At 47.5% G+C, this 17,423-nt stretch overlaps 1 protein-coding gene across 1 annotated transcript in view; it reads left to right on the forward strand.

Moving 5' to 3' along the window:
• Nucleotides 1-6,574, forward strand: part of Ago2 (argonaute RISC catalytic component 2) — a 67,776-nt gene extending 61,202 nt beyond the window's left edge. Inside the window, exons 15-19 of the mRNA XM_051202697.1 lie at nt 754-948; nt 1,425-1,559; nt 3,831-3,932; nt 5,188-5,387; nt 5,586-6,574. Of these exons, the coding sequence (XP_051058654.1) occupies nt 754-948; nt 1,425-1,559; nt 3,831-3,932; nt 5,188-5,387; nt 5,586-5,694 (741 nt within the window). The 3' untranslated portion in view covers nt 5,695-6,574. The remainder of the gene's footprint in view (nt 1-753; nt 949-1,424; nt 1,560-3,830; nt 3,933-5,187; nt 5,388-5,585) is intronic.
• The last annotated feature ends 10,849 nt before the right edge of the window (nt 6,575-17,423 follow it).

Raw genomic sequence — 17,423 nt, forward strand, 5'->3', positions numbered from 1 at the left:
AGGGAAGCTGTAGGTTTGTGAGGGAAAACCCCAAGCAGGGTCTAGAACAAGGAGCCCTGAGAGGACCTGGAGATATTGCTCTATTGCTCTGTGGAACTTCTCAGAGAGTAGCAGGTCATCTGCTTTCCAGAGACAACGGACTGGGCATCCCCTTAGTAATTTCAAAGCATAAGGAGGTGCTTCCCGAGCTAGGAAATGGGCAGGCCCTAGCTGGAGCTATAGTGGTCAGCTCCCCTTTGTCCCTGACTTTAGAACCCTGAAGCATCGTGTTTGTGTTCTGGATGTCTGGTTCGATCCTTCAGATGACTCCATTGAACAGCTTGCTTCAAGGGGCTGTGAGCTTTCTAGGGACCAAAGCCTGGAGATACTAAGTCTTCGGTGTGCCTATGGCTTTTTGGAGAGGTGGTTACTCTTGAAACACTAGAGGTATCCCCAGTTGCTTGTGTAACAGCCCTGACTGTCCTGCACCTCGCTCTGTAGACCAGACTAACCTGGAACTCACAGAAATCCGCCTGCCTCTGTCTGCTGAGTGCTGGGTTTAAAGGTGTGCCCCACCAGTGCTCAGACAGTTTAGTTTTGCCTTTGCTTGTGTATTTTGGAGCAAGTGTCCCACCTTTAGAAGGTACTTAGCAGGACTTTCTGCTGTGAGGGGGATATTGTGGGGAGGTGTTTCTTCATAGGCTGTCCAGCAGGACCCTAGGAGAGGCACTCCTGAAGCCCTTGTCATCTGCTTGCTGACTGTGTGTCTCATAGGTCGTGGGCAGCATGGACGCACACCCCAACCGCTACTGTGCCACCGTGCGTGTACAGCAGCACCGACAGGAGATCATCCAGGACCTGGCTGCCATGGTGCGGGAGCTGCTCATTCAGTTCTACAAATCAACACGCTTCAAGCCCACCCGCATCATCTTCTACAGAGACGGTGTCTCTGAGGGCCAGTTCCAGCAGGTGGGCTACAGCGAACTGTCTTCTTGGCCTTTGTTGATTGGCTGGTCACAGTGTGAAAGGCACATTATGGGGTCTGGCTGTGCCATATGAGATTTTGGGGTCCGTGGTGGGAGGAGGCTGGAGTGGAATTGTGCAAATACGCTCGGGCAAGGGAGAGCTAGGTGAGGGTGGAACCAGGCCAGGGAATATGATCAGAATAAACAAAAATGAGAGAAAGCAAGCAAGCCAGCAAGTAAATGTTCTTCTGTATTTTCTGTTGAGTTCCTGCCCTTACATCTCTCAGTGATGGGCTATACTCTGGAAGTGTAAGCTTGATGAACCCTCTTCTCTCCTGCCTTGCTTTTGACCAGTCTCTCTTTATCACCGCCCCAGAATGAAACTAGGAAAGCTAGCAGAAGGCAGAGTGGTACACCTGGCCCAGTGCTAGCTAAGCTGCCTGCAGAGTAAGGCCCCTGATGTCTGCCCCTGTCCTGCAGGTCCTCCATCATGAGCTGCTGGCCATCCGAGAGGCCTGCATCAAGCTGGAGAAGGACTATCAGCCCGGGATCACATTCATTGTGGTGCAGAAACGCCACCATACACGCCTCTTCTGCACAGACAAGAATGAGCGGGTGAGTCACAGCTACCCGGCGGCCACTATCTGGGGAGACTGTTCCGAGAGACAGGGCTTCGTGTGGACTCAGTTGAGACCTCCCCCTGGCTTTGGTGAAGAAGATCCAGGCATGAAATATCATTTATCTAATAAGTGATGTAGAGGTGTTTCAGAGACAGCCTGTCAGAACTCATGGCAGTTCTAGTGACTAAACCCAGGCCACTGTGCTTGCCTGGATGTCAAGCACTGCACTGACCAAGCCATCTCTCAAGACCCAGGAAAGTGTTTTCTGTGCTCCTAGCCATACAAGGAGACCCACAGCTGTGTATAGGGGAGCTGCCTGGGAAACACAGGTTACCCAGAAGGGCAGGACTTCAGGGTGTCTACCAGATCCTGAAGCCATCACCGTGAGTCAAGACCCATTAGGCTAGCTAGCTAGCATCACCACACTTGGCTGCATGATGCTCATTGTAGTTCAGCTCTGCCCCATGGCCTCCAGGGTGGCCCAGTGTTTGTTTATAGATGTTGTGGGGAGACTGAGGTATATCTACCATGCCACAGTGAACGGAACCACTTACACTAAGATACTAAAATACTGTAGCTATGGTCTCCAGTGTCCCCAGAGCTATGTCCTAAAATGACATAAAGGAAAAGAGACCCAACAAAAGCTTACAGAACTCAGAAGGGAAATTGCCAAGCAGTGTGTCACAGGTGAGTGTTACAGCGCACCTCTGTCAGAACCGGAAACAGGCAAGAATGGGTGGGGGCAGGGATGGGGCTGCTGGGAAGGGCAGCAGGCGGCAGATCCACATGGGAGGGCAGGAAGGCTCGGGTGGTTTCCAAACCTTGGTCTTGTAGAACCCATATGTTTTGATGATTATGCAAATTAAGTTTAAGAATGCTTGACATTTTCACTTTGCTGCCCTTAACTCATGCATTAAAGATAGAACAAACAGAGACTAGAACATTCACAGCTGAACAAAACCAATGGCTTCCTATCAAATCTGCTCAGCTTGGAGACTTGAGTGCGTTTATTATAAAATGAGAACTAGCCCTGTGAACCATGAAGGGAATCTGTGGATTGTGTTGCTGGTGTCCCCTCACAGCCCCGTGTCTCCTGCCAAAGGCATTAGGGCTTAGAGGCTGCTTCCCTCCCCAGAATGGGCGATAATAAAAAAAGTAGTGGGGATGGGGTGTAAACCTGCTTCCTTGGATGCACAGGAGGGGAAGACTTCCCCTCCAGGGAAGCAGAAGAGACTGGTGATGTCAATTCCTACATATAATGACACTTAGCCAATAAATTTTGAAATGTGTCACAGATGCTTATGGGGTTATGTGTATTTACAACATCATCTCAGGAGCTAAACCCAAAAATTCTTTTTGAAACTCACCCATGCCAAAGCCTTAGGGCTCTGAAGGCATTATTGGCAGGGTTCCCACATAGATGTTCAAAATGTGGCAGAGAACAGAAGAGTAAAAGCAAGCAAATTTTAAAAACAACAAGAAAGGCTTGTTTACCTTAGAAAGGAGAGGGGGAAGTTATTTGCCCACATGATGGCAATAAGTGTGGACAGACATGGGCATGTGACTGAGACCCAGGACAGAGGCTCAAACCCAGCCCTGCAGTCCACTCCCCAGCCCCTCAACCCTGAGGGGTCGTGTCTCCCTGTTTCCCTGGCCCTGCCTACAAGGATAGAGGAGGCTGTTGAGGCTGGCCAAGGACCTGGCAGCCCGCCCATGATGTGTTGTTGAAGAGGAAGGGCCCACAACAGATCCACAACCACAGGGGACACAGCACTGACAGTTTCCGTGTCCCTCCACACCAAGCAAGACATCACTGAGTGTTCAAGGATTTTGTGGACAGGATTTGTTTAGCTGAGCGTAGTGACACATGCCTGTCATCCCAGCTCAGGAGGCTGAAATAGGAGCATTGCCGTGAGTTCTAGTCCAGCCTGAGCTCCAACATGAATCTCTGTCTATAGATAAATAATGGAGGAATCTCATGGCACTATTGCTTGTGCTAGCAAGAAAGGTACAATGTAACCACCACACCCTGCAGGGACTCTCTGTATGTTTTGTATGGTTCCAGAGCTTGGGAGGTGGAGTTGAGGACATCAGGAGTTGGCTGCATCGTTAGCCACATAATTTTATTGGAGCCTGTTCAATTCATATCTCTCAGAAAACAAATTGCTTGGTGGTAGTATCTGGATACAGTGTGACCAATAACCCCAGCCCAAGTTAAGTTCTGCCCACCCACACTGCCACAGCTGATATGCTCTCGTTGCTGCAGGTTGGGAAGAGTGGAAACATTCCAGCAGGTACAACCGTAGACACGAAAATCACTCATCCAACCGAGTTTGACTTCTACCTGTGCAGTCATGCTGGCATCCAGGTGAGGGAGGCTCCTTTTGACAGTCTGGAATGCATGCTGGTGGGGCTCTAGGTCATGCTGTGGCCAGGAGAGGTGAGCTCTTGCCCAGGTACCAGAAAACTGTTTGTGGGTCAGAAACACCGGGAAAGAAGAAATGGGAAGGGACTAGTGTAGAAGTGGGTGTAGTGACACCAAGGCAGAAGGAACACTGATGGTCAAGGCCAAGGCGTGCGGACGGCGTGTGACGTTTGGCAGCTTGTGAGCTAGAAGTAGAAACTACAGGAAGCCACTGTGGTTGGGGCCTGAAGAGGCTCATGTTGAGCTGCATGCTGGCTACCAGTAAAAAGCCAGGAAAAGGGATGTACTGGGATGCTCTGTGGCTCTTCTGGAAGACAGCTTTCTGCCATCTTCCTGATGCTAGAGTCAGGTCTTTGAAGACTGGCTAGTAGCATGTGGGCGAGGACGAGCCACCACGCTTTCTGCTAGGTGAGTGCTACTCTTCCTTATAGGAGAGAAAAGCACCATCAAATACTCCAACTCCTGCTTTTTAAATCTTAATGTGTAGCTTTAATGGGAAATTTTTTTTCTTGGTATAACAAATAAAACATTGTAGAATACTTAATATATCCAGAGGACATTGTGTTTCGCTCAGTCCCTCCTGAAATGTTCTCTCCTCTTGCTACATCAGATGCACAGTTATGGGACCCGGGGGGTGGGGGGCGCGGTAATGTGATATCAGCACAGGTGTGCCACCTATGATGGTGAGCATCCTGCCTCCACCAGTCACCTCAGACTTCATCTCACACAGGCTGCTCTGTGTTAGAAACATTGAAAATCTCCTCTGCTGGCTGACTTGAGTCATGGCCACATTTAGTAGTACTCTCTATAAGATGGGCATAGTGATGTTTGCCTGTAATGCCAGTACCTGAGAAGCTAAGACCGGAGGACTGAGCAGCAGGTCAGCCTAGACTAAATCTGCAAGACCTGGAGGGGAGGGAGGGAGGGAGGCCTTAGCTGTGATTTTCCTGTTTGTAAAATAAGCAAATGTATAATCTATTTTATAAGTATAGGGCTTTTCAAGATAGCTGTGTCTCAGGGTTGAAGACAGGGTGCTTCTATTTTACCAAGAGTGGCCTCAAATGCGAGTCTTCCTCCCCCAGCCTCCCGGGAACTGGCTCAGAGGCGTGCGCCAGCATGCCCGTCTTAACAGGAATAATAATTGCTGTTCTTGGTAAAGGTCTCATGGTTGTTCTTTCTGGCCCCTGGCCTCTTTCAGGGGACAAGCCGTCCTTCTCACTACCACGTGCTTTGGGATGACAATCGCTTCTCTTCTGATGAGCTGCAGATTCTGACCTACCAGCTGTGTCACACCTATGTGCGCTGCACACGCTCTGTGTCCATACCTGCGCCAGCCTACTATGCTCACCTGGTGGCTTTCCGCGCCAGGTACCATCTGGTGGATAAAGAGCATGACAGGTAAGTGTCACACCTCAAGAGGGGTTGACACAAGGCTACTGCCTTGATGGTGGTGATGAAGGCTTTGCGTGGAGGAAGGTGCCATCTCCTTTGCTTCTTGTCAAGGGTGTGTCCTTAGCATGCTGCCTCCATTACGTGTGTCTGGTTCCTGTTCTGGGTTGGTGTTCAGTAAAGGACTATTCTTCCTCTCCTCTGCAGTGCTGAAGGAAGCCACACCTCTGGGCAGAGCAATGGGCGAGATCACCAGGCGCTGGCCAAAGCTGTCCAGGTCCACCAGGACACACTGCGTACCATGTACTTTGCTTGACATGCTGTAGTGTTTAGCGATTGTGTATCAAGTTGGATTCACACGAGACCAGCTACACTCAGACCAACAGATGCCCAGCCCTTCTGTGACAGCCAGCATCGAACATGAGACGTCTTTGGTTTTATTAGATCCTCCATTTTCCAGAATGCCTTCCGTCCCAGATTTCAAACTTGGATTTTGAGCTGCAGGCCTGTATGAGACCCCATTGTAGGAATTGTGGTTTGCCAAAACCTATAAGCTGCTCACTGAAAGAGTCCCGTGTTTCCTAAAAACAAAACAACAACAAAATGTCCTAAAACAAGTCTATGAACTCTCAGGGCTTTAAAACATTTTTAATTTATTTGGTCATTCGATTTACTGGTTTTTAACACCTGATTCTCAATGAAATCGATGGGCTCAAACTAGCTGTGAAGGCTCTGAGCATGAGAGCAACCCAACACCATTGGGGTTTTAAAGCCTGACCCTAACAAGTTGTCACTAAAGTTGAGTTCTAAAGGATGCCACCTGCTCTGTAGCCCCAGGGCAGATGGCTGCTAGGTATCTATCCATGGTGTCCCTCGCCTGCCACTGCCTGCCCTTGAGGCCAAATGAAGGCATGCTGGCAGCAGAGAGGGCGGTCACGTGTGTTTACAGCAGTGACCGGTCCGAGAGATTGGCAGATAAGTGCCATTTTGATAAAAATTTATTTAAAAGAGAAAAAAAAAAAAAAAAAAAGACAATATACTGACAGTCTAATCATAAGATTTGTCCTGTAGGACTGTGACATTTATTTTCCAAAGTTTCTAAAGAATACGGGTCTGTGGTGATAAATACAGTACAATCCTTTTTCACTGTTATGTCTTTAATGTAAGAGAAGAATATATATATCTGGTTTGCAGTATTAATGTGGTAGGTAGATGCTGTTTTCCTTTTGTTGACTATGGGGTGCTCCTCGTGACCTGTTTGGAGCCTGGAGACAGGCCACCTCTTGTGGCTTTTAGTGTTTGAAGTAGAGGAATATGCAACTGGCCTCACCCGGCAGCGATGCACCCCTCCGCCCCCTCCCGCTCCCGCTCCCCAGTGTGGACTGTGTAGCCTGTACCTCTGGGAAGGACAGTGTGCTTGCCAGTAATTTGCCGTCCTCCCTGCCTCATCCATGTGTGTGTCACTCAGCCAATGAAGCACAAATGGAACTTATTTATTCTTCCATTGCTGGGGAACAAGCTCTCTCATGGAGGAGTGCACCTCCCTTGGTGTGCACTTTTGGAAGGTGGGTTTCATAGGATCTATGCACTGAAACGGAGAGAGGTCTGCCGGTGGTGGCTCTGCTGGCACAGCACTGACACGTAGGAATGGGGCGTGCCCGAGGAGCTGATGGTGGGCAAGGCCAGCAGGGAAGGCACAGACTGCTCTGGTGGTAGTTGCTTCTGGGCCCCAACCCAGCTTTGCCTCCCTAGAGACCGTTGGACTGAGAGGGACACTACGCGAGGTTCTGTAGGTAGCAGCTGCCACCTCACCGTGTGTCCAGTGGTTTTTTGTGCTTGTACTGAAGCTGAGTGAGCATCAGATCCATGCTCCACACATGACAGTTCCCGGAAGGAAACACACCCCTGCTTCGTGCTGCTTTGTGCTTTGTGGGTTTTCCCTGCCCCTGCTGATGGTCCTTACCCTCCAGTTCTGCATCATTTACCTCTGACCCTGCGGCGGAGGGAGGGGGAGGGCGCCCACCCCTGCCCCACACTGTGGATGGCCCCTCATGCTAGAGTGCCACCCCGGCCCTGTCACCCACCTGCTGGGTGGGAGGGGCGGACGCAGTGACCCGGGACGCCATACCCTCAGTGGGCTGTGTATCTGTGTGTGCATGTGGGTGTCTTACTAATGACATTAGTCTCTCTTCTTGCTGTGTCTTTAAAAATCTTGTAAAGTGACAAACCTCTAGTCTAAGAAGCACTGAGGCACCCTGCTATCCCAGTGGCAAGTGGCACTTTCTCAAACTGTTTCCAAAAGGACATAAAAACACTTAGCTCACCACGCATGGTCAGGCTAAAGGACTCATTCGACGGGTGAACCTTTAGAATCTGGAATTAGATTGTTTTCAGCCACTCTGGAAACTACATGTCTCCAAGGTCTGTCTTTAGCCGCTTGCCATGGGATCTCAGGCATGTAAGTGAGTGTTAGAATGTAGATTCTCAGCCTGCTGCCGGCCTCTGGGTCTGGCACTCGCAGCCAGCTGGGCGTCTGTGTTTTAGGCCACCCCTGTCCCCACCCCACCCCCACCCCCATGGCTCTGGAAGCTATCTGAAGCAGTCCCCCATGTTGCCAAGGGAGCAGGAAGGAACCCTGTCAGAGCTCACACCTAGGAGCACTTGTGGGCTTGGGGAGATAATCTGAGTTGGGAGTTTTGTTTGTTTTGTTTTAGTCATCTTGAAGGATAAGTTTTCTTTTTGATGGGCTAGAGGACTTAGCTGTGGCCCATGCTTATTTGTGTCACTTTGAATATGAAAATTGTTCCCAGACCAAATGTCCCTGATTGAGTTCAGATGCATATCGTCCACGTAGCCGATGGCAGTTTATAAATGGCTGGAGTTCCAATTTCTCAGGTAAATAATTGTTTCTCCTGATTTTTGCCCTTCCCTCATTATTAGCATAGGTTCTGAGACAGTGTGAGACCTCAGTTCTGTGGGAGCCAGCTCTCAGACTACACCTGCACCAACAGCTGGCCCTCAGGTGTCTCCTGAGGGGATGCCTGGTCAAGGTTGTGGACTGCCCCCTAGCTGCTGTGTCCCCAGCCCCTCTGTTAGGTAAGGTGTGCCTTGCTTTAAGCAAACTGAATGTGATTATGTATCCATTTGGAAGGGAAACTAGGATGTGCCTGTCTCTTTAAGAGAGGCTACCCAATCAGACTCTCATGCTGGGACTCTTTCTAGTATGCTGTAAGATTCTTTTCAAAAACCAGTCGTGGCTTCTATCCCTTTACCACTGTGCACACCGTGCAGAAGCTTGTCCCCATGCTGATGAAGCAATTCAAAACTCTAGGGAGGCCTTGTGGCTCTGGTCTGTAGATAAGCCCTGAGTACCACTAGCAAAACTCCATCCTGTCACTGTATGTTGCAAGCCCAGATTGTCCTAGTACCCATCAACCCTAAGCTTAGCACACCTGTACTTCTAGAAAGGGGCTGTCTGGGGGAAGTCCTGACACGCACACTCGATACTGCTTGGTTTGTTCTGCGTTCTCCAGACTTGGCCTCTTTCTCGGTCACTCCTTACACCCACCTGCTTACTGGCCTCCAGGCCAAGCCAGTGGGGAGGCCACTAGGGCCATGCTGGCCTCCGCTGGCCCAACACCTGTTTTCCTGATGTTTACCTGTTACTGAGCGCTCGATAGACAGCCCCTGCAGTGGGGTTGGGCAGGGGTTTTTGTTGTTGTTGTTATTATATGTTATTTTATTGTTTTTAAATGCAAATGTTGCTATTTATTTTTTTCCCTCTCCTGCTCTAATTTGATTCAGCTGAATTGGCTACCCCAATGCATGTGGTACCTGATGGATATGGTAGAGATTATTTCCCCAATTGTTATAAATGACCCAGTGTTTACCTTAAGGCTTGTGGATGCTTTATTTTTGGAAGCCACAGATGTAGTTTTTCTGGATGAATTGTTTTTCGTATAGATGCAGCGGTATGCTTTTGCATTGATCTGCAGGGTGATTTGAATTTTATTTTTACAAGCAGTTTCTCAATCAAATTATATATTTGATATAATGTGTTATGGGCAGACCAGCCTCGAGTCATGCAGCTGGGACTCACGAGCGTCCAGGAGGCCTTAGGGCTAAGTGGCCTCCCTTGGTCCCTTTGGTGGTAGCACTGGCTGGTCACAGGAACGAACCTTCAGGGCTTCAGCATGGCCCTGACCTCTTGGATTGTTACAAGGATTTTTCATGGGCATTTTGCTACACAGGCAGTGGACAATCCCGGTGGCCCCAGACAAGCCATAAGCAACCTTTCTGTGACCTCTCCCTAACTCATTTTTCACACCCCTGAAAAAAGGAATGTGCCCTGAGTAGAGTTACACTCCCTTGGTGTTCATACACCTCATTTGCGAACGCAAACATTTTGTTTATGTTTTAAGCCCTTCCCCCAAATTATCCATGCTGACTGGCTCATCGTAGGCAGTGCACGTGTAGCTCTGTGGTGGCTACCCTGTGGCAGGCGTGCTGATCCAGTAAATTGCACTGATCTTGTGACAGCAATGTATCTGCTGTACTTGTGCGAAGTGATTGTACACAGACTCACGGGACATTGCCTTGCTTCTACAACCCCAACACACATTTCAGTATTATATGCTAGAGTGTGCAGACTGGGCTCTGTTCTCTCAAGCATGTGGCCTAGCCTTGTCTTGCTTTCCGACAAGAAATTCTCCACCTCTGAACAGCTTGCTCTTTGAGACCTGAAGGGAAGGCTTGAATGTAAACATATTAGTTAGGAGTCTTTGTGGCACTTTTGGTCTCTTTTAGTTTTCTTGTGATCTGACAGGCCCCCAAAAGTGTGTCATGTGGCCTTTGTCAGCTTGGATGGCATCTGAATGGCCCAGCTAGTGTTACAGGCCAGCCATCGCTGCATTTCTTTGGCCAGCCCCTCAACTTAAACCTGTGAGGTCACTGCTGTGTCAGACTGCCGTTTATGGTACATCCATGGATGGCAGAGGTACCTGAAGCCCGGTGCAGCACCCCCCCCCCAACCTCCCGCCTTGTGACCCTGCTGGGTTTTAAGTTCATGTTCTATTCAGCCCCACACCAACTGTGGTCAGGGTACCCAGTGTCTGAAGCAAAAGGAGCTTTTACACTCAAACCGCCTCTGAGTGTGTGTGTGTCTGTGTGTGTGTGTGTGTGTGTCTGTGTGTGTGTGTGTGTTGTCAGTGCCATTACAGAGTCCTCACTTTGTCTTTGGATTTGTTCTGCGATTTTATTGTCTCTCAAGTTGAATGTATCGGCTTAGCCAAATCACTACAGAAGGTGGTTTCTAAAAACCTTTCAGACAGATGCATAAAAGCTACCTCTGACTTCTCATTGGTTTGTGTTTGCTCTGAAGCCTCCATGTCCACACTGAATATAGCCAAAATATCACCTGAATAAACTGAGTTGTGAACTCCTCTGTTCAGTTCTGGCTTCAAAATGAGTGTGCCATACTGTGACCTGGGGTGGCCCCCTCCGCACCTCCCAGCTTGGAGATCCTAACACCCGAGAGGCTGGCAGAAGGGCTTCTCTGCATGGGGAACATGCATCCTCCAGGCTGGTGGGAACAACTTTGTGCATGGCCACATGTGGCTGAGCCTGGAGACAGCACCGTTCCCGACGTTTGCTTTCCTGTTAAATGTAAGAAGGCGTCTTTCCCCTGCTTGCTTACAAATGGGTTGAAGGTGGTTCCCTGCTGTGTCCTCCCTTTTTGTACACTATAAACTCATAAAGGTGCTTCATCACTGACTCTCGTGCAAATAATGTGTTTAAAGCAGTTGCAAGGACTCGGATATTGCAAGCGTAGCTACCCTTTGATCTTGGGACCCTGTGTAAAGTGAAGGGCTGAAAGCGCTGAGCCCTCTGTTTGGAAGGAGCAATGGGCTCTGTTGAGTACAAGCCCCCCCTAGTGCTGGCAGTGCAGGTCTGGCGTACAGGCTTGTCGTGGGGACCCACCACCTCTAACCAGCTCTCCTGTGGTGCCCCACTGAGCTGCCATCCTTTTACACCATGGCTCTGCCTGCACCCATCCCCTCCGGCTCTTCTTAAAGTTTCCTTGGGCTAATTGGGAAAGTCAGCACAAGCTCCCGGATTCCTCCACTGGTTGGGAAATCTTGGACAGTTTTTTATTGTCATGAAGGCAGGGTGCCCGAGTGTAGAGGGGTGCAGGAGGGCTCTGTCAAATGTTATCTCTGCAGGCTCCTCCCATCTAGTTCTAATACATTGTAGAGGGTGTGTGTCACCTTACATACTTTTGGCCTGGACAGCTCACTACCCTTAGAAGTCCTCACGTATTTCTATGTGGAGAAGCAGAGGCATAGGGTGTGGGTATTTGTGGCACCTCTGGTTATTTGGGTCCTCTGACTTGGCCTTTTTTTTTTTTTTCCTGGTTGCCATGAGAACACTGACTACATGAAGCCTTCCTTTGGCTTGGTGGTTCTAGTCCCTCCATTCCTGGGGTCTAAATGGTTGAAGGAGCTCCTGTCTCCTGCTTTGTTTAGAGCTGCCTTCGTTTGAGTTCATTTAGAGCTAAGGCACTGGACAGCACGTTCTTCCCTGTCCCTATGAGGGTCACCAGGACGTAGGTGTGGGGACACGCTCCTTTACATCCATGAGGCCACATGAACACCTACACCAGCCGTCAGCAGAGGGGCAATGCACATGGCACATGTGGGGACAGGGCAGGCCCCCCCGCCCTGTACGCAGGCAGGCTGGCCCCGCCCTTCTCCAGGCAGTGCTGCCCCAACCAAGCACCTTTGAAGCCTGTAGCTAGGTGCCCTTTCAGAGACTAGGCTTTTGTTGACCCTACCTATCCAGGAAGTTCCTCAGCCCTTGGCTCCTTCTTGCAAACTGTGATGCCACCCTACAGCCACAGATACCCTCAGTCAGGCCCATCCTGGGTTCTTTTGTCTGGACATGCAGGCTCACCTGGAGACCGATGCAAGACCATCGGTTAGGGGTTGGTTGGAAGAAGCTGCTGGTCTTGCCTTCTCCACCCCTCGGCGAGAGCGTCTGTTGTAGTAGAACTCGGTGTAGAGGGAATTGGAATCATGTTCAAATTGTCTCCTATATATGCTTGCGTGTAGGGGCAGGGATTAAAACTAGTTGAGGAGCCAGTGGGAAACTTCTGAATTTTTTTTGGTTCTTTTTCAATTATTTTATAAAAATAAAACAACTGGAAAAATTTATAGACCCCCCCCCCCTCAATAGATACTAGGCAGGTAATCTGGAGTTATAGGAGGTCGGGATTCAGGGCTACACCCTCTTCCTGTATTTATGTGGCGGTAGCCACTTTGTTGCCAGAAATTTAGAATTATTCTCTTACAACTCTTTTTGTTGTTGTTGTTGTTGTTAAATAAAAACTCATTTGCCTCAGCAGTTATAAAACATGAATTTATAATTTTTAACAGCCATACTGAAATCCTTCTTAAACACTAGACTCAAGTTTCAATTTAATGCTTTTAATCAGAGTTTAATCACATAAGTCAAGGTGCTATTTGGTCCTAATGTTGTTTTGTAATGCCTTTTAATTGTTGTCACTCTGTTCTGTGACTCTGGGGGAACTGCTCACTTAGGTGCAGTGTCACTTGAACCAAAAACATAGAACTCCAGCTTTGGCATGCCTATGGTGTAATTTTATCTCTGACTGTGTCAAGCCAGGGATGTAGCAGTTTCCTAGCCTGGCCTACCCTCCCTGTCAAGGGATGTTTTTGTTGGTTTTACCCGGGGAAGTGATGTGTTTACTTTTTTGTCTACAGCACTGACTGTGGAGGGTGGTGCATCAACAGTTTTGGTCCCTCTTCAAAACCAAATAGACCTATGTGATTAAACTCCGATCAAAAGGTACAATTCGTGAGTCCTGCATTTGAGAAGGATTTCAGTGTGGCTACTAAGTTATAAATTCATGTTTTATAACTGTAGGAGCAAATGAGCTTTTAATTTAACAAAACAGAAAAAGAGTTGTAAGGAATAATTCTAAGTTTCCGTGCAACAAAGTGGCTACTGCCTCATAAATAACAGGAAGAGGATGTAGCCCTGAATCCCGACCCCCTATAACTTCAGATTACCTGCCTAGTATCTATTGAGGGGTTTTTAACCCTTGGTTTTATCGGTTTTTCTAGTTTTGTTTTATACACTAATTTAAAAAGAACCAAAGATGAATTCAGAAGTTCCCCAGTGTGTCCTGGCCCAGTCTTAATTCCCCCTCCCCCCCCACACACACACTCAAGCATATGTAGAAGGCATTTTGAATCAAAATGTATTACATACATTTACTGTTTGCTACTTTCTTAGAAGTGGAGCGGCTGGCTACAAGGGCCTGCCTGTTTCAGGTGTTACTCTGTATGTCATGGACATGTCTGTACCTGTACGGTGGAGCTGTGTGATGTCTTGTGCTTTCGATTTAGAAGCCACGCAGTGCTGTTTGTAAATTGACAGTTCCTGTGTAAACTATTATTTATAACCCTTGGCCTCTCTGTATAATCTTTCATTTGCTACATGGATTGTATAATTAATTATAAAATTATAGTACCTGCTAAACCCAGTTCTGAGGCTTCATGTCATTGTCTTCGGTTTGATACCAGTCTGTGGATCGATCGTGGTGATGCCCAGGCCTTGCTATACCAGTAGTGATATCAGTTTAAATTAAGCCTTAATCAGATAATGAGTTTGTGCATTTCAGAGTATGCAAAAAATAACAATAAAAATAAAATAAAATAAAATAGGCAGAGTGAGTTTCGGCTGTCCAGTTCAAGATGCTCTATCCTAATTCAGCATGTGTCCCCTCTGGAGTTCAAAAGGGCCGATGCCAGGGTTACACTTCTGCGTAGCATGAGGAAAACCCATCATGTGCATTTCTGTGGCAGTCTGTCTGTCTAAGACCTTTGCAGGGTCATCTTCAATCATCTGATTTCTCTCCTCCAGTCTGTGATGAGCCTTGGCTGCTGGGAACATGATTGAGTTGTAGGTTTTACCTACTTATGAGAGAGCTCTCTCATAAGTTAAGCTCTCTGCAGGTACTACAGTCACTGTCATTGCTTCTGCATAGATCACAACAGATTTTTGTTTCTCTAAAAGCATCTTAATTCAGTCTTGAGGTAAGATAGAGGGGACCCAGCTTTCTTTATAATGTGGATCTACCTCAGTTAAACAGTTGGGTGCTATTTACTAAGTCTCTCAAATTAAATTGGAAAAAAATAACCAAACAGTGGGATGTAACTAACTCCACATGAAACTTGAACTCATACTTTCCGTTTATTTAATGATATTTTTAATTTATTTTGTGCCTTTTATGTTAACCCAAATGCATTTTTGAAATTCAGAGTAGTCATTTTCTCTCACAAGTGGGGAGCCTGCCTGACCATGCAAGTATCCCATCCAACTGCTATCGTTCCTGGGATCCCAGCCCACCCTCTTAGGGGAAGGAGGGGGAAGTGTGTGTCCAAGAGCAAATTTTACATATAACATCCTACACAAAACATACCCCCAGCTCTTCTATGCATGTGTTCATAGCTATCACTTTATTTCTGTGCCATTGAAGGGGCATCACCCCCCAAAAATATACCCCAAGTGCTGTCTCTGCTCTGTTAGCTGTTCGTTTCCCTTTTCCTCTGACATGCTTTGTATATGACTTCCTTTCATGAACAGCAAATGGTTTGCATGGTGAACGTGCTAATCGCCATGGGCAGAGGAGGGGGCACGCTCACGGCTGTCTGGAGGCCAGGCTGGAGGTGGGGAAGATGAACAGTCTTCGACAGCCCATGGTTTCTGAAATCAGGAACAGTTTCTGATGGGTAAGAAAATAAGATTGGAGACTGATGACTTGCCACACTTTTATATTTGGCAGTTTACAATTCTAGACTTTTCCTACTACGGCAATCTTTTAATAATTCTTTGGAAGTAACACAATATTTTGGAGTCCTATGAATTTGATTTTATACCAATAAGAAATAAAAGTTAGGCATCTTTCTCCGGTAGAGTATATATAGAGTCTTACTCTTTTAAAGAGATATCTGGGTTTTAGGAGAGAACCAGCTGTACTTGGCAAGACTCCGAAAGATGATTTGGAAGACACCCCCCACTTTTTCTCTGCACCCACCCTTTCCCTTCGCAGGATCTTAAAAAAGGAAAATAAGAAAAAAAGAGGTGATTAGTTAGACGTATGTGGGGTTTTTGTTTTTTGTTTAAGCTTCCATTATCAGGTGCTGATACTTCAGCTATATTTTATAGAATGAATCCCCCTTTAGTATGCTGCATATGGACATGAAGCTCAGAGCTGTTGCACTTTGTCTGTAATCAATGCCCTACAATTGGCTTGCCGGAAGCATTGTATTTTACCTTTGGGCAGGTGATGAAATTTACATAGGTACCTCAAGTCATAGACCTGCGTGTGCTGCTTTTTGGTTCATTGATTTGGGTTGTGGGGGGGTTGTTTGTTTGGGTTTTTTTGTTTTGTTTTAGCTTTTCTATGTAGCATTATATTTTAATTTTGTCAGATATTATGCTTTTTGGACCCCAATAGTCTGTTGAAAGGAAAACTTAAAAAGTTAGTATCCTCCTTCTTGCTCCCTGCAGTGTGTGGCTCTGAAGGTCACGCTACTTTAGGACTCTTTCCCCAAGCACACCCGAGGAAGGGGTACCACTCTCTCAGCTGGCCGTGCCACTCAGACCCTTTGTTAGTGCTGCTTCGACTTCCTTCTCCACGTGACCTAAGGGTGGGTACTTCAGTTCAAAGTTGTGGAATCTTAAGTTTTACACACAGACCTCATGGGTGTCCGTTGAGTCAGTAGCATGACCCTAAACTGAAGGCACTGCCAGCGTGCAGCCGCTGGGAGCCTGGCCTTGGAGTAGCGGCTCTTTTCGTGTTTCTCAGCACTCACCCACGATCACCTACCTGGTCAGGTGGTCTGCATGGATAAGACAGCTGATGAGGAAAGCTGAATGCCGAGACACTGCGCATCTCTTGTCGTGTTTAAGCTTAGCTGGGTCCTTTTAAGTTTGTTTTCACAGCTTACTAGGTTAAATAGTTTGCACTATTTTTGCAATAAATTCATGGGAAACCCAACAGCTACTTATGTTGTTCTTACTGTGTGTATAAACTAATACTAAGAGTTTGGTATAGTGTGTTTTTCACTCCTTATGTAGCCCCCTAACATGCACAGAATGCTGTAAATCTGATAAACTATGATGTGAATGATATTTTATAAAGTTATTTTGTATGGTGTCAATTTTGTTTTGCCGCATAGTATGTCAGCAAAAAAAAAATAAATAAAGTTCCTCATATTTACAGCTGCCTATTCCAAAGGTGTGTCTAGTTACTCACTGTCTCCCTTGAGAGCATTGCCCTAGTTCACCTTTCCAAAGGGATGTAGGTCCTGTTCTGTAGAGCCCCACACCACCCATGGAGCTGGTGTCCCCACATCAGCATCACGGAGAGAACCGTCAGAAGCCATTCGATTGATCCCGTCCTGCTCAAGGCCCTGAGCTCCAGATGTGAGGACAGAGTCCTGAAGCTAGCTCTGTTGCCCTGAGTGTGTAAACATGGTGGTGCTCTCAAGTCCCAGGAAGTCTATGTGAACGTGCAGGTGGTGGCGGTGATGGTGGGGTGTCCCTAGAGTGAGTTGAACATTTGCTATGGCAGACCAAGTTCTGTCACGCTCATGACCACAGCAGCAACTGGCAAATGATCCTAGTGTTCTGCTTTGTTCATCGGTCTTTTTTTCTTCCAGCTGGGACAGTGGGCAGCTCAGTGGTTGCCATGGTAACATGGGGATGGAGATGCTGAAGAGATTTTTCAGAGGGTGCTAGAACTGTTAATAGTGGTCACATGATTGTATGTGACCAAATCTACACCAAAAAGTGGATTTGTAAATGGCTTATTAGAAATCACTTTTAAAAACACATGTCAGGCACAGTAGGCAGGGTCTGCACAGACAGGTGGGGAGACCTGAATGCAGGGCCAGCTCAGCAGGCCTACACAAGAGTTCTAAGCCAGCTCGGGCTCCATAGTGAGACCCTGCAGAG

This window comes from Phodopus roborovskii, unplaced genomic scaffold (genome assembly GCF_943737965.1).
Source record: "Phodopus roborovskii unplaced genomic scaffold, PHOROB, whole genome shotgun sequence".
NCBI classification, from domain to species: Eukaryota; Metazoa; Chordata; class Mammalia; order Rodentia; family Cricetidae; genus Phodopus; species Phodopus roborovskii.